The sequence below is a fragment of the Rhinopithecus bieti genome, unplaced genomic scaffold (assembly GCF_001698545.2).
Source record: "Rhinopithecus bieti isolate Rb0 unplaced genomic scaffold, ASM169854v2 scaffold_62034, whole genome shotgun sequence".
Lineage (NCBI taxonomy): Eukaryota > Metazoa > Chordata > Mammalia > Primates > Cercopithecidae > Rhinopithecus > Rhinopithecus bieti.
Window position 1 is genome coordinate 764,229 of NW_016823752.1, and position 26,467 is coordinate 790,695.

General features: G+C 46.0%; 2 protein-coding genes across 5 annotated transcripts in view; one reads left to right on the forward strand and one right to left on the reverse strand.

The window, feature by feature from the left end:
• CUL4A (cullin 4A) overlaps positions 1 to 9,658 on the reverse strand; it is a 57,094-nt gene extending 47,436 nt beyond the window's left edge. Inside the window, exons 1-3 of the mRNA XM_017861767.1 lie at positions 9,470 to 9,658; positions 9,152 to 9,267; positions 329 to 432 (exon numbers count right to left, since the gene is read on the reverse strand). Of these exons, the coding sequence (XP_017717256.1) occupies positions 329 to 396 (68 nt within the window). The 5' untranslated portion in view covers positions 397 to 432; positions 9,152 to 9,267; positions 9,470 to 9,658. The remainder of the gene's footprint in view (positions 1 to 328; positions 433 to 9,151; positions 9,268 to 9,469) is intronic.
• Positions 9,659 to 10,170: 512 nt separating this feature from the next.
• Positions 10,171 to 26,467, forward strand: part of PCID2 (PCI domain containing 2) — a 39,640-nt gene continuing 23,343 nt past the window's right edge. For 3 of the 4 annotated variants that reach the window (XM_017861776.1, XM_017861772.1, XM_017861775.1), the window contains exons 1-6: positions 10,171 to 10,652; positions 18,932 to 19,021; positions 21,102 to 21,175; positions 22,124 to 22,189; positions 23,278 to 23,319; positions 24,366 to 24,420. In XM_017861776.1, the coding sequence (XP_017717265.1) occupies positions 10,617 to 10,652; positions 18,932 to 19,021; positions 21,102 to 21,175; positions 22,124 to 22,189; positions 23,278 to 23,319; positions 24,366 to 24,420 (363 nt within the window). In that variant the 5' untranslated portion in view covers positions 10,171 to 10,616. The remainder of the gene's footprint in view (positions 10,653 to 18,931; positions 19,022 to 21,101; positions 21,176 to 22,123; positions 22,190 to 23,277; positions 23,320 to 24,365; positions 24,421 to 26,467) is intronic. The other variant, XM_017861774.1, reaches the window with a different exon arrangement.

Consider the following 26,467-nt stretch of genomic DNA (forward strand, 5'->3'; position numbering starts at 1 on the left):
TTGATGGGACTTTGCTGCCTATCACAGAAACCCAGTGCAGATGGTGTTTATTAGAATAAAGGATATTCGAATTTTAAGACGCTTTTCAGAACGTTTCCTAAACACTCAACCATACCCAGTAAGTGAACGTGGTTTCCCTTTAATTCAGATCAGCAAACAATTGAAGGTAAATTTCGCTTAAAAACCTACCATTCTGAGTCATGAAATAAAAGAGAACTTTAAAAGCTATTGCTTCAATATTAAGGACACTCATTAGTTCTTTATCATAATAATGTTCAGTTTTGAAAGACTTCATGAATAGAAACTTTATGAACCAAAAAAAGGATATTCTCTAAACGGAAGGATCTGTGCCTGGACGTGGTCTTCACAGGCCTGACGTAGTTGCTTGTACAGCATTGGGGAGACTTTGTGAGAACAGAGATTTTCCACAGCCTGCGAACAAAAGGGGTACATCAATTCTTCAGTATGAACAACAGATTGGTTCACAAAAAAACCCTGTTGTTAATATAGCTATAATCATAACAAAAAGGCACCCCACACCCTACCCCAGTACTTTGGGAATCTACAAATAAATTATTTATTATGGCTAAGTTTAGGGCACTTCTCATTGGAACACTGCAGTCCAGTCACAGTTGGCATGGGGGTAGGTAACAACAGTTAATGTGGGCACGTTGCACCTGCTGGACTCGGCTCCCAGGCGGCTGGCCCGCGCCACTCCTGAGCGTCTACAGCGCCCAGTCACTGGGGACTCCTCCACAGGTTTCATCCTCACAGGCTTGTTTCTGGGTGCTCCGATTCCTCAGTCTGAGGTGGGGGTCAATGCAGTGTGTGTATGTTTAAGTTCACCTTGATGATTACAAAGTGAAATCAGGGCTAGAGAACCAAGAAAACCTTTTCCCTCAGTGACCACCTTCCCATCAGGAAGGAGAACAACAGGCTGGGGCTCCAGTTCCCCTCACGCTCCCCAGGGCAGTGATTCGGTCCAAACTGAGCCTTTTCTGGGTGACACAGGCCAGACTACATTGTTTCCTGTTTATTTTTCTGTAGGATAGATGTGTAATTCACTTCAGTTTTCTTAAGAAACTTTTTTTTCTATGAACAACCCTAGTAAAATAAGAAATCTTTTTTGTTTTGAGTTGGAGTCTTGTTCTGTCGCCCAGACTGGAGTGCAATGGCAGGATCTGGGCTCACTGCAACCTCTACCTCCTGGGTTCAAGCGATTCTCCTGCCTCAGCCTCCCGAGTAGCTGGGATTATACATGCCCGCCACCACACCCAGGTAATTTTTGTATTTTCAGTAGAGAAGGGGTTTCGCCATGTTGGCCAGGCTGGTCCCAAATGCCTGACCTCAGGTGATTTGCCCCTCTTGTCCCCGCCCAGAGCTGGGATTACGGGCGTGAGCCACCGTACCCAGCTGACACCATTTTTTGAGGCAGAAAAATTTTTCTCACAATATTTTTACCCACCTCAAAGAAACAATGCTTGTATATTATTACCAGCTCTAATAAAATTTCCTAGACAGGCGCAGTGACTCATGAGGTCAGGAGTTACAGACCAGCCTGACCAACACGGTGAAACCCTGTCTCTACTAAAAATACAAAAATTAGCCAGGTGTGGTGATGCACACCTGTAATCCCAGCTACTCAGGAGGCTGAGGCAGGAGAATCGCTTGAACCCAGGAGGCGGAGATTGCAGTGAGTCAAGATTGCGACACTGCACTCCATCTTGGGTGACAGAGCAAGACTCTGTCTCAAAAAAAAAAAAAAAAATTCCTTTCCAATCTTATGTACAAAACTTAAACTCATTCAATTCAAATATGAAATATTATAAACAGAAATGTGGTTTTCTAACAAGTTTTGAACCAATGTGGGGTTCAAAACAGAATAAAACACTTTAAATAATCTGAATTTAATTCGGATACAATAGTCCCCTAGAAAAAAAGGTAAATTAAAGTTACAGAGCTATTCATTTTACTAATACTTACAAGTATTAATAATTCCAATACTAAATATAGGAGAGCTGCTACATGTCAACCAAAATATAGTAACTACTACCATATAAAATACATGCATATTTATAAAGACCAAAAGAGGATGTGGAATAATTATAATCTTTTCTCAATAATTATAATCCTGTTTTCTAGCAAGCTTATTATCAGCATAATAACAAAGAAATACAAACTTTCCCCTACATTTTGTCTTACTACAGAAATAGGGAATTCCTACCCACATTCTGTATTTACTTCAACTCCTTTCTCAAACTCTTCAATTCCATCCCTTTGACTGCCGTGTCTTCACATTTTGGTCAAAGGTCTGCCACCCTTTTGTCTCCTCAAACAACCAAGAGAACTTTACAACAAAGGTTTTGCTTCAGTAGTTAAACATTAGTGAATCCCACAAACATATTACAAAGTAAGTTTTTTATGTAACACATGAAGAAAATGTATTTTCTTCAGCAAAAATCAAGATAAGCTTAGTGGTGCATATTCTTCATAAAACAGTAACTTATGACCATTTTCTGGATGTTTTAATTCCTAAACCAAGAACCAATATCCTTAAAACCATCTCTTCCTAGTTGTGGCAAATGACTGAATATTTTATAACCTACTCTGCCTCCTACGTGTCCTATTTGGTGCATATTTACTATTCATGTGAGTCATATTGCAATTTACTTTGTTTTTAAAACTAAGAATTTAGGAACCTCTCAAAATAAGTAGCAAGCCCTGGGTAACTCAGGTTTGCTGTAGGTGCTGAGTCAGGACTCCCGGCTTCATATTACAGGCACTCATCACTGGAAAGGCGACAGCCTTTGTTTCTCCCCGCCCTGCCAACTCCTTGCTGGCAGGAATATACTGGAAGACTTTTTTGTGCTGTTACAGAAGCAGCACAACATAGGAGTTGCCCCTCCCCAAAATGGATTTTTGACACTCAATCATATTCTGAGATTTAGAAATACCCTTTCTGGATGCATAAAGCAACTAATCAGATGGTACTGTGTGCTTCATGTTGGTGCACTCATTCGTATTTTAAAGATTCACCCCAGAGAAAAGGAATGTAATCCAATGATCGGAGGTGCAGAAGTATCATTTGCATTCTATCCTACTAGTATCAAGATGCTTTCCTCGTATAAACAGCCATGTGAGGAAACTTGATGTATATCTTCACCCAGCACTGTCTCTCCTCACATCACAGCTACTTCCTAACCAGCAGGTTTGTCAAATGATTGTCTGTACTAGCTCAACAGACACGTGTGTGAATGTCAAATACATGTCTATTTATAGTGTCAAAGCATTGCCTGGAGTGAACTCACTGCTACTTAAACAAAATGCTCACTGCGGATAAGGGCAATCAAATCCCTGCTCTCAGGTGTGGAAGACAGAACAAGGAAGTCCACGGAGCTGTGGGACATGACCTCCATAGTCACACAGAGACCTCCACAGCCACATGGGGCGTGACCTCCATAGCCACACAGACGAGACCTCCATAGTCACACAGAGACCTCCACAGCCACATAGGCAAGACCTCCACAGCCACTTGGTCGAGACCTCCACAGTCACACACAACGAGACCTCCATAGTCACATAGCAACCTCCACACCCACACGGACGAGACCTCCACAGTCACACGGACGAGACCTCCATAGTCACACAGCGACCTCCACAGTCACACGGACCAGATATCCAGTCACACGGACGAGACCTCCATAGTCACACAGCAACCTCCACAGTCACACGGACCAGAAATCCACAGTCACACGGACGAGACCTCCATAGTCACACAGCGACCTCCACAGTCACACGGACCAGATATCCATAGTCACACAGGACGAGACCTCCACAGCCACACAGACAAGATGTCCACAGCCACACAGGATGCGACCTCCATAGTCACACAGATGAGACGTCCACAGCCAGTCAGACAAGACCTCCACAGTCACACAGACGAGACATCCACAGCCACACGGGACGAGATCGCCATAGTCACACAGCGACCTCCACAGTCACACAGGATGCGACCTCCATACTCACAAACAGATCTTCACAGCCACACAGGATGAGACCTGTGTTGTGGGGGTCCCACCCCTACACTGGGTCTGCAGCTCCGGTGTGAGGGAAAGATGCCACCTAATACGAAGGATTAACCACTCCCCTTCACTGACCATTATCACCTGCTATCAACATGTCATGGAGACAACTACTCTGTGACTCAAGAAAGACAGCCCGGCTTTCCTCAGAACTTGTATGTCAGCCAGGTGCAGTGGCTCACACTTGGAACCCCAGCACTTTGGGTGGCCAAGGCGGGAGGACTGCTTGAGTCTAGTAGTTCCCAAGCAGCCTGGACAACGTAGGGAGGTCACACCTCTCTAAGGCCTGAGAGGTTAGTTTTTGTGCAACAACAAACAAAAAAACCAGTTCTAAATCAAAACATAGCCTTTCTCTAAAACCTTTCTAGAAATGCAGTCTTCAGTTTTCTGTTGTCTCATTTAGCAAAAAGTAGGACTAAAACATAGAGACACAAGACATAGAAGATGCACTTTCTTCAGGGAGTTAGTTATTACAGACCTAAATTCAGGTGGTTAAACAGAAAAGATCTATGCCTTCCCAACATTCTCCTCTACACATTACAAGGGGAAAATGATAAAAACAAAGTAATAGGCCGGGTGTGATGGCTCACGCCGGTAATTCCAGCACTTCGGGAGGCCGAGATGGGGGGATCACGAGGTCAGGAGATCGAGACCATCCTGGCTAACATGGTGAAACCCCGTCTCTACTAAAAAATACAAAAAACTAGCCGGGCGTGGTGGCGGGCGCTTGTAGTCTCAGCTACTCGGGAGGCTGAGGCAGGAGAATGGTGTAAACTCGGGAAGCGAAGCTTGCAGTAAGCTGAGATCTGGACACTGCACTCCAGCCTGGGCGACAGAGCGAGACTCCATCTCAAAAAAACAAAACAAAACAAAACAAAAAAAACAAAGTAACAAACAGAGAAACAACAGGCCAGCTGAGGCCCACACAGTGTAAGCAACAGGACTCCTAAGGGGTTTAGAGGTAAAGGGAGACTGAGCAAAACCAAAAACCAAACATGAAACAAAAACTTTCAAACTTGGGTGAGAATTGGTCCTTTCACATAAGATTCTTTGGCACAGTATACACCACCCTATCTATACAAAAACTTAGACTTTATTTTGAAACACCAAGTCAAATGTATTGCCTGCTTGATCAGACATCAGTAATTTCACATTTGCTTTTCTTAGATTTCTATCCCACTTGCTTCCAATAGATCTGAGGCAGCTCATGCTTCAGACTCTGTGAGAGGCCAGATGCCCACCTGTGCATGGAGAGACGATCAGCTGCAGATGCCCACAGGTAAGGGAATCAACTGATTCCACATGTCCCCTAGTGGGGCAGCACCTCCAGAGATGCACCTGGAATTTGCGATGCAGCACCTCCAGAGATGCACCTGGAATTTGCGATGCAGCACCTCCAGAGATGCACCTGGAATTTGCGATGTCTCATTCCAAGGAGGAACCAGTGACTGTCATTTTGGGGTAAGCATTTCTAGTTCTCAGGGTTTCAAGACAGACACCTAAAGCACCTGCAAACATTGTTCATAATATGTACAGTGATTGTTTTATAAGACATATCACTGTGTACAAGGTGTTGCAAAGTATAATTCCACCATTTTAAGTAAAAACAATGAGGCAGCAGATATCAGACAGCCAAATCGCCAGGAAAAAAGTAGTAAGAAGCTTTAGCTGTAAGGTATTATATTTTATTAAACCAAAGACCTCTGAGAGTTCAGGTGGGACTCTTGTTTCTAGTCAAGACACAGTACAAGAACTGTATTAACTTTCTGCCTGAAATAACCATAAAATCAGACAAAATATATGAGGTAACAGTTTTTGAAGCACTGAGTACTAGGCTATGAAAGACAGTGAATCTCAGAAAGATGGGAGGCAAATAGGCCCCAACTGCTCAGTTTCCTGCATGGAGAACTTCCAGGCTGTGGTGTGGGGGCCCTGAGTGAGTAGCTGGGACTACAGGCGTGCAACACCCCACTAGGCTAATTTTTACATTTTTTGTAGAGATGGGGTTTCACCATGTTGCCTAGGCTACTCGCGAACTCCTGGGCTCAAGTGATCAGGCCACCTCGGCCTCCCAAAGTGCTGGGATTACAGGTGTGAGCCAATGAGCCCAGCCTGTCAATATTGTTAAGAAATTAATTCTCCTACATTGATCTATAGATTCTATATACTGTCAATCAAAATCTTAGCACACTTTGTTATACAAATTGGCTGACTGTGAAATTCACATGGAAACACAAGGGACCAAGAATAGCCAGAAACCTGTGCAAATGTATGAAGTTGGGGGGCCAACACACCCCGATTTCACACCTCACTCCACCTACTCCTACATGGTTTCTGACAAAGGAACAAAGGCAATTCAGTAGGGGAAAAGAGCTGAATAACTGGACATTTGCAGGGAAAACACTGACTCTAGATTTTTTTTTGTTTGTTTATTTTTTTGAGATGGAGTCTCACTCTGTTGCTCAGGCTGGAGTGCAGTGGCACAACCTCGGCTCACTGCAACCTCTGCCTCCCGGGTTCAAGCGATTCTCTGGCCTTAGCCTCCCGAGTAGCTGTGATTCCAGGCGCCTGCCACCACGCCCGGTTAATTTTTTGTATTTTTAGTAGAGATGGGGTTTCACCATGTTGGCCAGGCTGGTCTCAAACTCCTGACTGCTCAGGTGATCCACCCGCCTTGGCCTCCCAAAGTGCTGGGATTACAGGCATGAGCCACTGCACCCGCTCTGACTCTAGATTTATATTTCACAATATATACAAAAATTCACTCTACATAGATCATAGACCTAAATATAAAACCTAAAACTCTAAAATGTCTGGAAGAAAATATAAGAGAAAACTTTGTGACCTTAGATTAGGCAAGATTTCTTGGATACTAAAAGTTCAGTCCATAGAACAAACTGATACATGTGACTTGAAAACTTAAAACTATTACTCTTCAAATGGCACAGTTAAGAGAATCAAAAGACAAGTTGAAGACTAGGGAGAAAGTATTTGCAAGGCGAATATCTGATATAGGACTTGTATCCAAAATACTTAATAAACTCAAATACTCAATAGTAAGAAAATAACCAACACAACAAAAATGAGCAAAATATTTAAATAGACACTTTGTCAAAAAAGATACATAGAATGGCAAGTAAATACAAAGATGCTTCTTCGCATCAGAAGGAAATACAAACTAAACCCACAACGACACTCCACCACACACCCACTAGCACAGCTAAAATTACAGACTGAGGACACCACATGCTGGTGGCGGAGTGGAACTGGAACTCCCATACACTGCTGGGAGAGGCGCAAAAGGGGCAGCCACTGTGAAAAACAAGAAATTTCATAAAAAGGTAAACATACATTTTCCATATGACCCTGAGAACTTACTTCTAGATAAAGAAGTAAGCAGAACTTACCTGAGAGGAATAAGAATATATGCCCAAACAAAGGGTCATTCACAGATGTTCACAGCAGCTTTATTTAAAACAACCCAAGGCCAGGCGCAGGCGCAGGCGCTCAGGCCTGTAATCCCAGCACTTTGAGGGGCCAAGGCAGGCGGATCACTTGAGGTCAGGAGTTTGAGACGAGCCTGACCAACATGGTGAAAATACAAAAATCAGCCAGGTGTGGTGGCGGGTGCCTGTAATCTCTGCTACTCAGGAGGCTGAGGCAGGGGAATCGCTTGAATCTATGAGGTGGAGGTTGCAGTGAGCCAAGATCGCGCCACTGCACTCCAGCCTGGGGTGACAAGAGTGAAACTCCATCTCAAAGAAACAAATAAAAAACCCCAAACATGGACACTCAAATGTCCATTAACTGATGAATGGATAAAATAACTGTGGTATACCCATTCTACGAGATAATAAACAAGTTACAATCACATTGCGTGTGCATGAATCTCAAAAGCACTGTCCTAAGTGAACGAAGCCAGACACTACAAAACAGATGACTGCCTTTAGATAAGGTTCTGGAAACGACCAAATATAGTGATAGAAAGCAAATGGGGGACTGCCAAGGGTTAGGAGTCAGGGGAGAGGGCTGACTGCAAAAGTGGTCATGGCAATTTCCGGGGTGGTAAAAATATTCTACCATTCTACCAAGAAAGAGTCTATCTTGACCGTGGTGCTGGTTACATAAGTGTATGTATACATCTGTTAAAACTTCTTGGAGTGCACATTATATGTAGACTGTATCTCAAAGCTGGTAAGAAAACATAATTCACTTACACTTCAGACAAAGAATGTATGTATGTACACCAAACTGTCAACAGTTTTCTTTGGGTGGTAGGAGTATAGATGATTGAAGTCTTCTTTTATGTATTTTTTATAATTTTTACAGTGCAGTCACTTGCATATCCAGAAAAGAATTTTTTAAATTCAAGTCTTTTAATAGAAATAATTGCATGACACATCGTGACCCAAAATGTAGATATCAGACTACTTAATGAACGTTGTTTCACAAAAAGACGACGCCAGAAAAAAACATCCGCTTGTAAATAAAATATCCAAGTACGGTAAAATGCACTTTTAGCCATTTTTTGTTACTTTATAAATGGAACACTATTACTTTGAATTAAACGCTACAAGATCTGAATATCTTAAAGGCAACCACTGATTACAAAACAGAGACGAAAACCACTTTTTTTGAATTTTAAAGTTTTTCAAAATCTGAATATCTTAAAGGCAACCATTAATCACAAAACACAACAGAGAAAAAAACCCTCTTATTACTGTGGCAAGTGACACAGTACTAACAATTTTATTTATAACGAGAGAAATAATTTGCTGTATACTTGCAAAATATGAGTCACGTGGCTCCTAGAAACACACCTCCTTCTCTTCTGTAATGGGATAACTTTAAGAATCGTTCTAAGCAGCTTAAGCCTCAAAACAAAAATTCCACCACGGCAATAAACAAAACCACTTGTTGCCTCTGGGGCTCCCGGCCCTGCAGTGGAGGCAAACGCCCTGCCTTTCCGCTCCCCGGCGAGAGCCTGCGAGGCACCCGGAGCGGCCGCCCGGCCGCGTCTGCGTCACGCGGGGCAGGAGCGGCGCCCCCAGCCTCGGCCGCCGCCTCACCTGGTAGAGCTCCTCGAGGTTGTACCTGATGGAGGTGCTGCTCTGCACGGCCCGCACCGCCTCGTGCAGCTTCCGCCACGTGTCTTGCGTGTAGTTGTCGGGCAGCCGGGGTCTGTCTGCAGGGCGGAGAGAGAGCGGGCGACTCAGGGCGCGCCGCGAAACGCCCCGCGTCGCCACCCCCGACCCGGCCGGCGCCCCAGCGCCCGCGCTCAAGAGGCCCATACGGATCTCGGGCCTTCCCCCCAGGGCGGGCGGGGTCTCGTGGGGCCCCCGCTGGGGTCGCCCGGCCCGCCCTTCGACCCGGCCCGCCGCACCCACCTCGGAAGTTCTGATGAGGGGGGGGGGGGCTGGGGGGGTCCAGCTTCTGCGAGCCGCCCGCGCCCCCCGGCTTGGCGGGGCGTGGCGGCCCAGGCGCGGGCTTGGGGTGGAGGCCGTTCGTGCGGCCACGAGCGCCGAGAAGCTGCCCTTCCGCGGGCCTCGTCCGCCAGGCTGGGCCGGAACCGCCGCGCCCCGGTGGCGCCTCGCCCCCGCCTTTACGCCCCGGTCCGCGCGGCCTCCGCCCGTTCCTCCTCGCGCGCCCCGCCCCGCCCGCCCCCGCCGCGTGCCCGAGTTCCAACCGCCGCCGCTACTCCTGAGGGCTTAGGGGCGCGCTCTGGGAACCCCTCCTGAGGGATCGGACCCCCCCAAGAGCTTCGGACACCCATTCTTGGCTCGAGGGCGCGCGCCGGAACCCCACCCCCGCCCCCGAGGGATCGGGACAGCCCCGGTTCCGGGGGGCGCACCGGGACACCCCCCCTGGGGCTCTGGGTACCCCTCCTGGCTCGGGGTGCGTGCCGGGGGCCCCCTTCTGAGGGGCTCGGGAGCCGGGACCCCCTCCTGAGGGCCCCAGGGAGCGCTCCTCCTGAGGGTTCGGCACCCCCCACCCGGGGCGTGAGACCACCTCGAGGGCTCGGGCGTGCGCGCCGGGACGTGCCCCAACTTCTGAAGGCTCGGGAGCGCGCGGCGGAGGCAACTCATGAGAGCTCGGGAGCGCGCGCCATGTCCCTCCCCTCCACCCCCGCTCGGGCGCGCGCGCCCCGAGGCCCTGGCCCGGCGCGGAGCGTTCTCCGCGGCCTGGTTTTCACAAGGGGCAGTGGAGGGGACAGCGCAGTGAAAGGCAGTTTAGCAGTGGGGCTGTTCTCGCCACTGTACCCCAAACCCCTCAGCCTGGACGGGCCCGAACACACAATCAGAGCCGCTGGCGTCCCGGCTGAGAGGACGGGGGCCCGACAGAAAGACCCCGGGACCCCTTGGCCCGAGCGTGTCGCCGAGTCGGTCCCCGGATTCTCCCTCCGGAACCAGCCTGCGCACATGTGACGGGGTCGGGGACTCCGGGACCTAGACGGACAGAAGGCCGGAAGTGACGCCAGCTGGCCCGCTTGGGGCGTAGGGGGTGGCGCTCTGTGCTCGGTGGTGCTCTGTGCCCATGGCGCACATTACCATCAACCAGTACCTGCAGCAGGTGGGTCCTAGCCGGGGAGCGCGCGGCGGCGTGGTTGGCCCTCTGCGTGTTCCGTGTGTCCCCTCCTGCCTTGGACCCTCAGGCGTCTTCCTTTCGCGCCTCGCCCCCCCTCCTCCGTCCGGGTCCCCGGCGGGCAGCGGCGCGAGCTGACTGAAAGGCCGAACAGCGGCGGCCGGGGCTCGGGAAGGCGACCCGGGGTCTCCCCTGCAGGGCCGCCGTGGGGGCCGGGCGGTGACCGTGGATCGCGGAGTCGTCGCGGTGTAAGTAGACGCGGGGGCCCCAGGTCACTGCCCTCATTTGCTGGCGTGTGTGGCCGCGCTCCCAGGGGGCCCGAAGGGCCTGCGGGCCGCGCCAAGGGCCCGGTGTGGGGGGTGCTGTGTCGGATGGACGCTGCTTCCCAGCAGGATGCGGGATAACTTCGGGGACTCCAGGAGACGGTGGAGGGGTAAGCGCGAGGCTGTGGCCGTGTTGCAGGCCGGGCTCGTGCCCCTGGTCTTAGCTGTCTTTTAACGCCCTTCACTCTCCGAGCACAATGCACACTTCATATCGCTCGGTAGATGGGTCTGACGGGTGTTGTTCAACAGCCTTACAGGCTTCAAAGCGTATATTCTTTCCACTTAACTGCTTGTCCTCAGAACCAGCACTGTGGTAACAGGGATAGGAAAAATAGGGAATGGATTTTTAAAATATTTGAAGGAAACATTACCAGGACGTGGTGAATAAGAATGGGTGAGCTGAGGGACACCGACGAGTTAAGAATGATTCCCAGGTTTGTAGTCTGGGAAAAAGATGAATAGAGTGGATTTGGAGGGAGAAATAAATTAAGTTTTGGGCATGTTGAGTTTGAGGTGTGTGTTGACAACTAGGTAAGGATACGTACTTGACAGCTGAAAAGTCTGCCATGATTGGGACCAGCAGTTGCTTGGTTAATTGAGAAAACTGGTTAAAACAGGAATCACGAAAAGATGGATATATGCTTTTAACTTAAAACATGAAAGTATACGTTCACTTGCCAATTTTTTTTTTAACCGCTTACCTCAAGTTCGATACTTGCCAATCTTTTGATGTAGGCCCTAGGCCTTTTCTTTAGGCCGTGTCTGTTTTGGCCTAATCTTTGCAGAGTTAACATTTTCCAGTATAAGTTTATTTAAAGTTAAACAAGGATATGGGCATTTAAGAACCAATTTGATACAATTGTCTTTAGAATTTTCTTAATCTTTTACCATTTTTCCCCCACACCTTTTTTTTTTTAAGAACTCAAGTGAGCCTTTTAAAAACTTGCAACTTAGCTTATAGACAAACAACTGCTTCCTTTTGCATTCATGTTTCATTGATGACCTTAAAAGTACATAACTATCGTAACAGGTTCAGCTAGCAAAAATGGATTTGAGAACAAACACATCTGGATATGAGAACACATACAACTTAGCTGGCAAAAGCTTGCAATGTATTAGAGTGAAGCCTACTTGCTGAAAGTCCTCATCATGCCTTGGGCATCAGCTTGTGTATTTCAGGGAGGGTTTGGAGAGAGTCATAATTCCAATTCAAGTCAGTTAAAGTGAGACTAGTAAGTGAGCTTCTACTCTATGTGTGTAAGCTGAAGTTTAAACAGACAGATTTGGGTTAAAGATACAAATCTGAGACCCCTTGATATACACATGTTGGGAAAGACTGAGAAGGGGTGACCCAGGGAACAAGTAGAGAGTGGACAGGAGCTGGGCCCAGAACGGACCTCTGTAGAGATGTGCATGCCTACGTCTCCACAAACAGCAGTGTAGCCACTAACGTGAGACAGGAAAAGTCCACTTCCTCCTAATTTTGATGTATAAAAGTATTTCTGGTTGGACTGGCATGTTACCTAGGTTTTATGTATTAACAGATTCTTGAATATTTTTAAAAAATAGGTGCCTCTTTGATAGAGAACGGCAGCCTGTTGCACACGGTAACACAGCGTGTTTGATTTGTTGTATAGGAACATAGGTGCCAATGTAACTGTATCTCTTTGGGAGTAAAACCATCATTTGCACATTCATCAAAGCTAGGAAGTTGGGAGAAATCATTGACTCCTCCTTCAGTCTCAGCAATAGTCCTTTACCTAACTGGCTGTATCTCCGAAGTCTCTCAAATCCATCCCTTCTTTATCTGTTGCCACGTGCTCCCCAGCCAGGACCCACCGGCTGCAGGTACTGGTTGATGGTTTCCTTTACTTTGCCCTTTCCAAGTGAAACATAGCCAAGAGGGCATAGACTTTAAGGACAATAAGACTTCAGCCCAAATCCTGGCGTTTTTACTAATTCTGGGACGATGACAAGTTATCATCCTTCTGTGACTTCTATCGACTTCTGTGACTCTCCATCTCTAAACAGGCTTCGCGTAGTTTTGAGAAAAAAAGACCATGAATACACAGTAAATGCATTTGCTTAGTAAATGATAGTTCTGGTATTTTATTGAAGAAGAGTTGAGCATCTGCCTCTGTTACTAAAACTTGATTGACTCTGTTTCGTCTAGGGAAAGTTCCAGATGCTTTTAGCACATCATCTGGTCTGTTTACCTGTTAACTTGGCGTCACCAGTCTAAAGGTTTATTTCACTTGTGCTGAATGTACCGTGGCCCCCGCCGAAGTACTCATAACTGAAATTCACCATTTAACCGTTTTAAATTACACAATTAAGTACATTCACAATATTGCACAACCATCACCATTATCCAGAATTTTTTTTTCACCCCAAATGGAAACGTCGTAAGCATTAAGCAGTCACTCCCTGTTTCTGCCTCCCGGAGCCGATCAACCGCTAATCTACTTTCTGTCTGTGTGGATTTGCTGATTGTGGTGATTTCAGTATGAGGCTTTTGTGTGTCTTTTACTTCATGTTTTCAGGGTTCATCTGTGTTGGAGCGTGTATCAGTGTGTCATTCCTTTTCCTGGCTAATGATACTGCATCGTATGGAGTATTTTGTTTATCCGTTTGTCAGTTGATGGACCACTTCGGTTGTTTCCTCTTTTTGGCTATTGTGCTGCTGCTGTGAGCATTCATGCACATGTTTTGTATTCTTTTTGGCGTATACCTAAGAGGGGAATTGCTGAGTCATGTGGTAACTCTGTGTTTAACTTCTTGAAGAAATGCCAAAGCCGCTAGCTGCATCATTTTACGTTTTCACCAGCAATGTATGTTGCACTGTCTTCACTTCCTTGTCCACACTTGTTTTTTCCATTCTTTTTATTACGGCCATCCTGCGGGGTGCAGAGTGTTATCTTCTTGTGGCACCCCATGATCTTTCTTGTCCCAAAGATTTTCTTCATTATGTTCCTTTTGCCAAGAACACCTCTCCTTTTTACAGGTGTAGTGAACACCTTTATTTAGGGAATCAGCTTTGAGTTAGATACTTTACTCCTTAATCTTGAATAGTTCTTCATATTGCCTTTCAAGAGTTTATGGAATTGGAAAGTCTGACTGTTCAGAAGTGACTTCAGAGATTCATGACCTGTAACAATTTTGAATTTTTAAAAGAGTTTTGAGTTCCAGGAGTAGATGGTACCCGGTGTGGACCAGACTGGTGGGTGTGTGGGGCATGCAGCAGCCACAAGAAAGTCTTCCTGGGGCCAGAGCCAGGGAGCATCCCCTGGTGAGCCAGGCCTGGGGGTGCTGCTCAGAAGGTGCTCACTTGGAGTCTGGTTGTGTGGTCCCATTGAGGGCTGAAGGCTCTGCAGCATGAGATGTTAAGAGTTGTCCAGGTGGCTGGGCTGCTGGGGTCCTGCATCCACTGTGGCGCCAGTCGCACTTTTAGGGCTTGCTGGTACTGTCTGTTGCCATCCCTGCTTTTCCTCTTCACACCCCCAGCCTTCTCACAATTTAGTCATTGAGGCAGGGGCATTGATAGAACCACCCTTGGGACACATTCATGCCTGCCAAGCAAGCTGGGGCCCTCCTTGGACTCAAGGCCCTGTGGCACTGAGCCCTCTAGTCAGGTCACACCTGGGACACTGGGTGCAGCCCAGGTGGGTGTGGCCAAGCGGAGTCGAGGATGTGGTGACATCACCCTGCATATGTGCAGGGACCACCCCGGGAGGTCACAGGCAAAGGAGTGTTACCAGTGAGTGCCCCCAGCAGGGATCTCCACCTCTCCTTGGAGGGACCCGGTGTCTGGACTCCAGGGTTTGATCCCTTCGTGACCACTGTGTCCCCAGTGTGTTTAGTCATTGAAGTATGCTTCCATTCCACAGTGCTTGCTCCAAGTATGGGACTCTCAGTCTCCCATAGGTTCCCTCTGCAGAGAGCCGTGGAGGCCTTGGCGACATCAGAACATCATGCTCAAGTGTGACCGGTCACCAGAGTACTGATGTTAACCAGAACCAAGGCCTCTTCTCAGGCTCCTGGGGCTGGGCCCAGCGCAAGGCCCTGGGTGGTACGTGTGATCGCACAGTGTGGGGCCCGGTGTGCCTGGAACCATAAGCAGGGGTGGCTGTGGGGAACTCTTAGCTTGAACCTCCTGTTTGTGTGGAGCCAAAGAGAGCACGGCTCGGCCAGCAGGCTCCAGAACCGCTTTCTAGCCAGAAGCGCCTTAGTTGAGCAAGGTTGGAGTCTGTTGGGGCTCCTGTGGCTAGGCCTGCCCACATGGCACAGGGAGGGCCACTTTGGAAGGCGTATCCTCTTTGGGGCTAAATTGACTAGTACTGGTTTTCTTGGGGGACCTGCAGACCAAGACCTGGGCGGGATCGGTCATTTTACCTTCCAGCCCAGGGCCAGCTACTGATGGGAGGGCAAGCAGGGAAGACCCTGTGTGCCTGCCCGGCCGAGGCAGTCGCCTCCCTCGTCCTTGAGGGCGCTGTTCCGTTGCACCTGGTCAGGTGGTCTCGAGGGAGCCAGATGAGGCCCCTTTGGAGCTGGGCACCAGTGAGTTCTTGCAGGGCGTGGGCAGGGGACACGGGAAAGCCTCCTGCAGAGGATGGGCAGATGCCAGTGTTGTCTTCTTGGGGCCACCTTCAGCTTGATGATGATGATTGGCAAATGCAATGTTGTAAATTGCAAAATACTGATCTCTAGCATGGTCATTTTAAAGAGGAAACCTAACCCTTTCCCCTAAACAGTTGAGGATCTTAGTATCCGTCTGTCTACCTTTTAGATGAAATTCCTAACCTGTGGCCAGGGCTATGAAGAGAAACTTAGTTTTCATAATACTTGGGCCCAAATCATCTTGCACCCATTGTGACTTTGAAAATGTGAGGAGTTGGCCGGGCGCAGTGGCTCAAGCCTGTAATCCCAGCACTTTGGGAGGCCGAGACGGGCGGATCATGAGGTCAGGAGATCGAGACCATCCTGGCTAATACGGTGAAACCCCGTCTCCACTAAAAAATACAAAAAACTAGCCGGGCGACGAGGCGGGCGCCTGTAGTCCCAGCTACTCGGGAGGCTGAGACAGGAGAATGGCGTGAACCCGGGAGGCGGAGCTTGCAGTGAGCTGAGATCCGGCCACTGCACTCCAGCCTGGGCGGCAGAGCAAGACTCCGTCTCAAAAAAAAAAAAAAAAAAAAAAAAAAATGTGAGGAGCTGGGATATGATGTGACCTTGAGCAGCAACCTGTGATCTTACATGGACTGGGGCAGGAGGGCTGCCTCTGAATGGCTGTGATTTCCCTGTGAAGGCATAAAACCTGGAAATCTTCAGATGGCTTCAGCTGAAGAAAAAGTTAAGCTCCTGCTCACACCTCCAACCCAAATCGCATGGGACTCTCCCTTCTGCTCGGTGCCAGTGCTGCTCATTCTCACTGACGACTGTGGTCCCAGCAACACCAGCCCACCCACTGCACTCACAAGCAGTTCAGGATTCGGACCCCCATGCCACCAACAACATCTACTCAGTGATGATGAAATTCAGGATTTTTTTTTTGGCAGTCTTTTCGTCCTTAGAATAAGGACGGTCAAATCCCACAAACTACTGCTTTCAAAGGTTACTCATGTTCTTTTTTCTGATATGCACTTAGGCATGTATTTTCTATTTGTTTCCATTTTAAGGTTTGTCTTTCCATTTTATTTCTTGAATGGGGTTGTAAGTAACTATTCTACTTAAAGGTGTGCTCAGAAACTTTCCTTCTGTCTCCCTCTCACCTCATTCCACCCCCTCTCTAGAAAGATAATCATTTTCGTTAGATTCTGCCTTCTCCATCCTGTATTTCCTTTTGGGATGTACATGTGACACAGAGACATAAACACATATTTTTCTTGTTTCCCTTCATTCTTATACAAGAGGCAGCATTCTATACATACTCTTTTACAATTTGCTTTTTTCACTTAACTGTATCTTCCTGGAAATTATTCCATGAAAATTCATAGAGATCTTCCTCATTGTCAAAAAATGGTTGCATAGTATGTCTTAAAATAGATGTTTCACAGAGTATTCAGCCAGTCTCTATGGATGGATGTTTAGTTTGTGTCCAATATTTTGTGATTACATGTAGCCGAGTATAAATATCTTCTGTTTCTAGTTGTAAGTCCCTGGAAGTGTGATTACTGTTTCAAAATGTAAATGCATGTGTAGTTGTATGGAATAGTCAGGTGGGAAATTCCTCATCATTTAAGTTAGTCTTGAGGAAGGTGCTGTCAGCCTCCCAGTCATACCCTGAGTTGAACAATGGGGTAAGAGGAGTTGGGCTCCAGTGTGTTGGACTGGTGGCATGTGTCTCCCTTTCTTCTGGGTATAGACACCTGGGCACAGGATTACTGGGTCAGAGAGTAGGCATTTGCTTGCTTTAGTAGAATACCAATTTTCTTCTAAAAATTTACCCCAACTTACCCCACCACCGATGTGTGAGCCTTCTGGTTGCTTCAGGCTCCTGGCAACACTTGGCGTCATCAGCCTTCCTAGTGGTAGGTACTCTGGTGGGTGTGTAGAGGGAGCTCATCTGCTTGTGCTTTTTTGCCATTTACACATCCATGTTATGACATCCCCGATCAGTCTTGTGTTACCATAAAATGTAAATATTTAAATTTCTCATAGTTAAATTATACTAAATTTCTCATAGTTAAATTATCTAAAGCATTGTGCTTGCCTTTTTGCTTAGTTAGAATTTTGTATCTTTTTTTTTTTGAGACAGAGTCTCACTCTGTGGCCCAGACTGGAATGCAGTGCCGCCATCTTGGCTCACTGCAAGCTCTACCTCCTGGGTTCACGCCATTCTGCGTCAGCCTCCTGAGTAGCCGGGACTACAGGTGCCGCCACCACACCTGGCTAATTTTTTTGTATTTTTAGTAGAAACGGGGTTTCAGTGTGTTAGCCAGGAGGGTCTCGATCTTTTGACCTCGTGATCCGCCCACCTCGGCCTCCCAAAGTGCTGGGATTACAGGCGTGAGTCACTGTGCCCTGCCATTTTTTTTGTAAATATAATTTAAGAGCATATTTGGTTTTCTAATTATAAAGTATCTGTTGTGGCAGGAGCTAGAGAGGGCAAAAGGCTCCCGGGTCTCCCAGTCTCCACCCCATGGTCCACACAGTCAGCTGATGTGGTGTGGTACAGGCCCTGCATTCTTTCCTGTGCTTACATGTTGTACATAATTTTTCTCTTCTTTTTTCTCCCAAATCAAGTTACACAGTTTTCCTGCAGTTAACTTTTTCATTTATTCATCATATTGTGGACATTTTCTCATGTTACTACGTATAGATCTATTTTATTCTTTGTAACAGCAGCCAAGTATCGCATTATATGAATGTGTCATCTATTTAGCTATTTCCATTTTCCTTTTATTTTATATTAAGGTTGAGTGGAAGCTTTTTGAATTTTGGATATATGTGGTTTTAACCTGATTTCTTTTCATAAGCTGTATATTTGGATTTTCAAACATATATCAGTGTGATTGAGTAAAACTAGAATAACTCACCTTCATGAAGAGCTGCATGATAGACCACTGACTTATTTTTATTAGCTTGCCTCGTTTTTTTTTTGCTTCAGTAACATCTGTTTTTGTTTTTGTGTCTGTTTGTTTTAAAGAGACAGGTCTTGCTGTGTTGTCCAGGATGGTCTCGAATTCCTGGCCTCAGGCAATCCTTCCTCAGCCTCACAAAGTGCTGGGATTACAGGCCTGAGCCAGCCAGGAACATCCTATTTTGAAATGAAATTATTGTTTATCCACTGCAGAGAGTAGTGACCCCTGTTACATTTTGATTATTCTGTCTCCTTTCAAACTAGGGGAAAATGAATTTTCCCCTGTGTGGCATCCAATGTATTGTAGGTTTTATTGGAACAGAATATTTTATTTTCTGCTTAGGTTTCCCTTTCAAATGTTTCAGGTGTATGAAGCCATCGATACCAGAGATGGAGCATCTTGTGCAGAGTTGGTGTCTTTTAAACATCCTCATGTTGCAAACCCACGACTTCAAGTAGGTAAAAGAACTGTGCACACAGGTTTCTGGAGAGAATTACAGGATAACCACTTTCCTAAGAGAAACGTAGAGTTTGAGTAAGAAGAAAACTAGTATTGTCACTGTTATTTGAAAATTGTAAAGTTTCTTTATGATTTATGTAATTTCATTCATTTGTGGAGCACTGACTGTGTGGGTACCCTGTAGTGATACGGACCTCCTGCCCGTGTTTGATTCCTACATAGCTCTCTGAGGTTTGGAAAAGTGAGATGGTGGAGAGACGGTGGAGCTTAGACTCTGTCCATGCCTGTGCGTCCCCAAAGCCCCATGGACGTCGTGCACCACAGGTGTCTCCTGTTTAAGTAGAAAGTCCGGCAAGCCAAGGCCCAGCCTGGAGTTGTACATGGAGTTTCCATGTCATCTGTGGCGTAGATGATGTTGAGGTGGTATTTACTATAAAAAATCTTATGGACATTTGGTAAAGCCCTATTTCCTTATCGACACCCATTATCATATTGGAGTGTGTTTCTACTGGGAGCAGCATTTTTCTTTTGGAAGAAAAATGGGCTTATCTTTGGCGATTATGTTTGGTGGTGTACAGATTTGCAACTCAGACCAGGTAAATCAGTCTCTGAAGTAGCAGCAGGCTTGTTTTTGTTTTTCTAATAAATACTATGTGATTCTATGTGTAGACAGTGTTGAAAACCATTACTTCAAGCAAGAGTTAGTGCTAGAGACTTGATGAGACTCAGGCTTGCCTTGGCCAGAACACCCCATGGCTGGTGCTGTGTGCTTTGTATTGTATCACATGAGAGGACACACACTGTCCTGTTTGCAGTCTGAGATGGATCCCTTCATTGTAAAATTTCCCCAGTAAACTTTCTTCTGGTGGTTCCATTCACCAGGGACTGTAGAATGGTGATTTTTCTGATACTGTCATTCTTCTGTCTCATCATATCAGCATGGGCTCATTGCTTTTGTAAAAACAAAACAAAATAAAAAAAACTCAGTGTGCTGTAATCTATTGTGTATTAGTCCAGGTTCTCCAGAGAAACAGAGCCAATGGGATATATCGATATTTATAGAGGTTTAGTATGAGGAACTGGGTCCTGTGATTATAGAGGTCGAGAAGTCCCCCACAAGGAGTGAATTCTTCCTTCCTCGACCTCTTGTTCTATTCAAGCCGTCATCAGATTGGTCATTGCCCATCCACACTGAGGAGGGCCATCACCTTTCCTGAATCTACTAGTGCAACTGCCAGTGTCATCCAGAAACACCCTCACAGATACTCCCAGAAATAACATTGTCTGGGGACTCCATGGCCAGCCAAGTTGACAAAATTAACCATCACCTATTGAGATGTTCAGATTATCTAAAATTTGACTGTTAGGAGGAAAGGAAAACTTAGAAAGAAATGTCAGCTAGCCTAGCCCAGGAGATGAGACTGGTGCTATCAGCAGGAAGCCAGAAAGGGGGAGTCCTAGCACAGCACCATCTGTAACTCATTAGACCTCACTTACTAAACCTGTGATAGTTACTTAACAAGGATTTCTTGACTGACTGGTTATTAAATACTAAAATATATATGAAAGTGCCTATAATATTTTCTGACCTGCAGAAGGCGAGACTAAATTATATTCATGGGCTTCTTGTTCCCCTGAAATATTGATAAATATTTGTTGAAGTAATGAACCATTTATTTATGAGACAGAGTCTCTCTCTGTCGCCCAGGGGGTAGTGCAGTGGCACGATCTTGGCTTACTGCAACCTTCACCACCCAGGTTCAAGAGATTCTCATGCCTCAGCCTCCTGAGTAGCTGGGATTAGCAGTGTGCACCACCACACCCAGCTAATTTTTGTAATTTTTTTTGTAGAAACGGGCTTTCACCATGTTGGCCCTCCCAAAGTGCTGGGATTACAGGCATGAGCCACTGTGCTCATGGCCTCAACCTTTTATTTAGTGTTTTAAACATAAAGTGCTACTGTGAACTATAAAGCATAAATTTTCTTGAAACAGAGGTTTAAATATCTTTCTATATGTTGCATTCTTTCTGTGCCTATTAATTTTACTTTTGCCATTTTTCTGTTTTAAAATCAGATGGCCTCTCCAGAGGAGAAGTGTCAACAAGTCTTGGAACCCCCTTATGATGAAATGTTTGCAGCTCATTTAAGGTAATCTGTCGGGGAGGAAGAAAAACACACACATCTGGAAATTGCTGAATTAACTGAGTATTTTATCTTGCATTATCTTATGCTTGAAGCAGTGAATAATTGACTTTGAAAAAGTAGGAAAATGTATTTGTAATTTCACTTTGATAAAGCCTGTGAAAATTTTATACATCAGTTGTATAAGACTATTTTTAACATGACATAATATTTCCCATAGTGCCTGGATAGTGGTCTTTTTAGTAGAGTGTGGAGCCTAACCGTTCACTTACTAACCTTTTTGTGGAAATAATATGTCTTTTTTGAAGCTCTTTACATTACTGGGAAAGAACTAGAGTTGAGCAAAGCAAACAATGCTGCTTTTTATGTACACTTTGTATCTACTGTGTTACCTCTAAAGGATCATTTCAGGCAGAAGATGGTGTCCTTATAGCCATGTGAGATTTGATTACTGTCTTTCAGAGCAGCCTAGGCTACAGGACCAGGGTGGGGTATGTGAGCAGGAATGTCCTGTGAACCCCACAGGGTCTTTGGAAGAGTTGGGGCACCACCGTGTTCCATGTAGTACAAAGCACCTATGACGTCCTAGCTCTGTGCGGCGTGCGATAGGTTCCGGATTGGACGATGAACTAACACTGACATTACCCAGCTGGGAGTCTAGTTTGAATGTCATTGTCAGCTCCTGCTAGCGTGGAAGGGTCATACTCTGTTATCAACGTGTTACTCGTAAACCTGCTGGAGCTAGGTCCTTCTGGGACTTGAGAGAGTAGTCTCTGAGCTTACTGTGGGACTTCCTCTTATCCTCACCTGTTTGTGTTCAGCCATTTGTGTGTTTCTTCCTTCACCCCTTTCATCCCAGGACCACTGGGACCTGTGCAGTGAAGTGAGCTGCGTGTGCTGCATAACTAGTGCTAGGTTTTGTCGTGTGACAGCGTGTTTCTCTTTCTCCTCCAGGTGCACTTACGCAGTGGGGAATCATGACTTCATAGAGGCGTACAAGTGCCAGACCGTGATCGTTCAATATCCTTTGTCATTCATGGCAGCTATCCGGCGTAGAACACATGCAGTGGATTACTTGGGACTTGAGACCCGGAAACATTGGGCCAGTTGCTCATTTCTGCAGTTAGAAAGGAATGACGGTGTTTTGGAAGAGAAACTCTTTTCAGCTCTTTCACTCGGGTACTTAAATTTAGCATGGATCTGAAGACTCATGCAGTCACTTAGTAAGGAAGAACCCTGGTGAAAAACAAGGATCTTACTCTGTGGAGGAGAAGAAGGGTTAGGTAGTAAGTATAGTTACAGGGACTGGTTAAGTCCTGTGGTGAAATATCAGAAATCCAGAATTCAGGCAGAGATGGACAAGAGTGGAGTCAGATACACGTCAGCGCAGAGATGGACAAGAGTGGAGTCGGATACACGTCAGCGCAGAGATGGACAAGAGTGGAGTCAGATACACGTCAGGCAGAGATGGACTAGAGTGGAGTCAGATACACGTCAGCGCAGAGATGGACAAGAGTGGAGTCAGATAGACGTCAGCATTGAATTGTGGCGGCTGAAGACCTTAAACCAAACCAATTCCTACTTCAGTCATGTAAAGGGTATCTTTAGTTAAGGCCTGAATCAGTGAGTGTTCTAAGGATTTGTATGTATCTCTAGATTTTGTCTTTTCGTTTTAACCACCTTGTTTAAATATGCACAGAAGAGAGTTAGGCTACTTGCTTACAGCCTCCTTAGAATTCAAGAATTCTAGAGTTGATAAAATCAGCCTTATGCTACAGATTCTAAAGCACTTAAATATAACTCATGATCATCTGGGCTCAGAGAAACCAAATAAAATATCTGAAATGGCTGATTTTTTAAAATCTTGTCTTTTTTACTTAGGAGACAGTATGTGTGAAATATGTGTGTTTAGTATACTTGAGCCTAGTGAGATACAGATATTTGTAATGTGAGCTTATACCTTTTTTCCTTCAAGAACTTACTATTGTTGTAACATAAATCTGTTAAAGGGTGAGCTACATTCCTTAAAATTTAGATTCTTATTCTTTACTTTTATCGTACGTAGCATTGTTTGAACTTTATATGCCGTATCTTCCTTAATACAGTACATCATTCTTGCGAGCATTCCAGGCCCACAAAGAAGAAAACTGGTAAGTGTGAACAGAAACAGCTGAATTAGTAAATGGCAATTTTTTTAAGTAGAATCTTTTTACAAATTTGCTTTAAATAAATGTGTGTTTTATTTTCCATGTGGGTATTTAATAGTGTGTTGACATATGGTAATATCCACAAAGATTAGTGGAGTTACAAATCTAGTAAACTTAAATGGTGGATGAACCACATTGTTTGCAGTGTGTCTGTGTAAATATAGTATTATTTTTATTTCACATGTCCATTTCCCCAGATATTTATTAAATACTGTTTTTTTCCTTTAGTTGTCAATTTTGAACTTTTGGTTTTAAACTTTACATAAAAGAGGTAGACCAACTACCGTTCATTTGGGGTGTTCTAATACATAATAATGGTGGTATTTTTAAATGCCTTGCCAAACTAATTCTTAATTTCATGATTTATTAACAAACTATAGATAAATACTGAATTTTGTTTATACTAAAGTAACCAAAGGCCTTTTGCAAACAAACCCACCCTTTTATCTTTTTTTTTTTCTTGAGACAGAGTCTTGCTCAGTTGCCCAGGCTGGAGTGCAGTGGCGTGATCTCGGCTCACTGCAAGCTCCGCCTCCCATCACGCTTTTATCTTTTAACGTAAAAACTTGCACATGAAAACAGTCCAGTTTTGCCAGTTGGCTGTAAAAGTTGTTTTGTGACATTTTGTGCATTACATATTCTGGTTCCTGTTAGGAAATCTGATCAAACCACTTCTTTTTTAGTGGTGCTGTTTGGATACTGGTGGGAAGCTGAGGGGAGGAGGATATCCTGGGAGCCTAGAGCTGCAGCAGGGCTGGGGCCTTTGGCAGGGTTGGGGAGTACTGCAGTGTGAGGCCCTGGATGATCAGGAAGTTTGGGGCCTGCAGCCCACCTGGACAGAAGGTGAGGAAGCAAACAACTGTCAGAGCTTTGGATCAGCGTGGACTCCATTCTGGATAGTAGTCCTGGGCGTCTGTGTTCTTCCCACCTCTGGGGATGGAATCTTGGGTCTCATAGCCTCTCACACTTGTTCCCTTTTTGTCCTGCAGGGCTCTGCCTGTCATGTATGCAGTAGCGCTTGACCTTCGAGTGTTTGCTAATAATGTAAGTTTAATTTGCTGTCATTATTGTTTTAAAATTAATACTTGGTGACTATCTGTTGTTTAATTTCATGTCATTCTTTCCAAAAGTTTTGAGGAGCGAATTGAAGTTGAGATGTGTCTGGTATAGGAAGCAAAAGAACAGATACTGACTATTCTTTCTAGGTTAACACAAACAGATTTAAATAAACATTTGCTCAGATTTCCACACTGTTCATACAGAGGGAGAGGTTTTGTTTTGTGGTTAACCATTTATGGTATGTATTATTTTTATGAAGTGAAGTGAGGTGAGTGGAACAACAGCAAATGAGCTGCTCTGCATCTCTTCTACCTTTAAGATGTGGCCTGCTCCCCCGCTGAATTCAGCTTCTTATAGATTTGGGCAGCAGGAGGGGGCTTCCCTGGGGTGAGGGGAGATCCTGGGTTTTATGGAGGTGACTTCCCCTTGGGGACCCGCAGAAGCCCCCATTATGGAGCAGCATTTGTCTACCTTTTGGTTTTAGGACGACCCCTTTATGGTTTTAGAAATGATTGATGACTTCAGTTCTAGGTAGCATGCAATGTAATTCTCCCTATTGCGCCTGCTAAAACCAGTTAAAACCCTGGGAGTTGTCAGGCTGGCATGGCTATGGGAGGTGGAGAGAAGAGGGGGATGGGGCTCAGAGTCATATGTAGGGAGTCTCCGGCTTTCCCTTTTGTCTCCTGTCTGTCCTAGACTGGGTGCCTTAAAAACCTGAAGCCTTTCACCGTCAGGCAGAGACAAAAAGCCCCAAGGAAACCAGGAGCCTGGGAAGACAGTCCAGCAAGACAGAACTCTAACCATCACTGCCTCACTCCAGTGCCTGGCACAAAAAGTCAGCAGGTCCCTCCCGCCCCATCCGCAAAGTGGTGCGAGCTGGGCGTGGCCCAGGACCTCCACCCTGGGCTAGCAGTAATGAGGAGCTAGGTGGATGTCAGAGGCTCAGCAGGGGACCTGGACCTCCCCCATTCAGTGGCAAAGGGGATGCGCCTGTTTCTCTGCTTACATCGTGAGGCCTGCTAAAAGAAGATAAATAAGATCCATAGTCTCGTCATGTGGTGCCCCAAATGTCCAGGATTTAATCAACACCGATTACCAGGAAAATGTCAACTTTCTGAGATTTCAAATGAGAAAAAACATTCAGCAGAAGACACCAATGCTGAGATTGCACAGATGTTGGAATTATCTGACAAGAGTTTTAAACAGCCCTCTTGATTCAGCAAGCAATTTAGAACATGCTTGAAACAAATGAAAATGTTTAAAGTCTCAACAAGGAAATAGGCAATATAAAGAAGAATGGGGGAGGGGGGAGGGGGGTTCCGAGATGGCCGAATAGAAACAGTTCCAGGCTACAGCTCCCAGCATGAGCGACCCCGAAGATGGGTGATTTCTGCATTTCCAACTGAGGTACCGTGTTCATCTCACTGGGGCGTGTCGGACAGTTGGTGCAGGACAATGGGTGCAGCCCATCCAGCGAGAGCTGAAGCAGGGCGAGGGAGGCATCCCCTCACCCGGGAAGCGCAAGGGGTAAGGGAATTCCCCTTCCTAGCTAAGGGAAACCATGACACACAGCACCTGAAAAATCGGGTCACTCCCACCCTGATGCTGCGCTTTTCCAAGGGTCTTAGCACGCGGCATCAGGAGATTATATCCCGTGCCTGGCTCAGAGGGTCCCACGCCCATGGAGCCTCCCTCATTGCTAGCACAGCAGTCTGAGATCTAACTGCAAGGTGGCAGTGAGGCTTGGGGAGGGGTGCCCGCCATTGCTGAGGCTTGAGTAGGTAAACAAAGAGGCGGAGAAGTTCGAACTGGGTGGAGCCCACTGCAGCTCAAGGAGGCCTGCCTACCTCTGTAGACTTCAACTCTGGGGACAGGGCATAGCCAAACAAAAGGCAGCAAAAACCTCTGCAGATTTAAATGTCCCTGACTGACAGCTTTGAAGAGAGTAGTGGTTCTCCAAGCACAGAGTTTGAGATCTGAGAACAGACAGACTGCCTCAAGTGGGTCCCTGACCCCCGAGTAGCCTAACTGG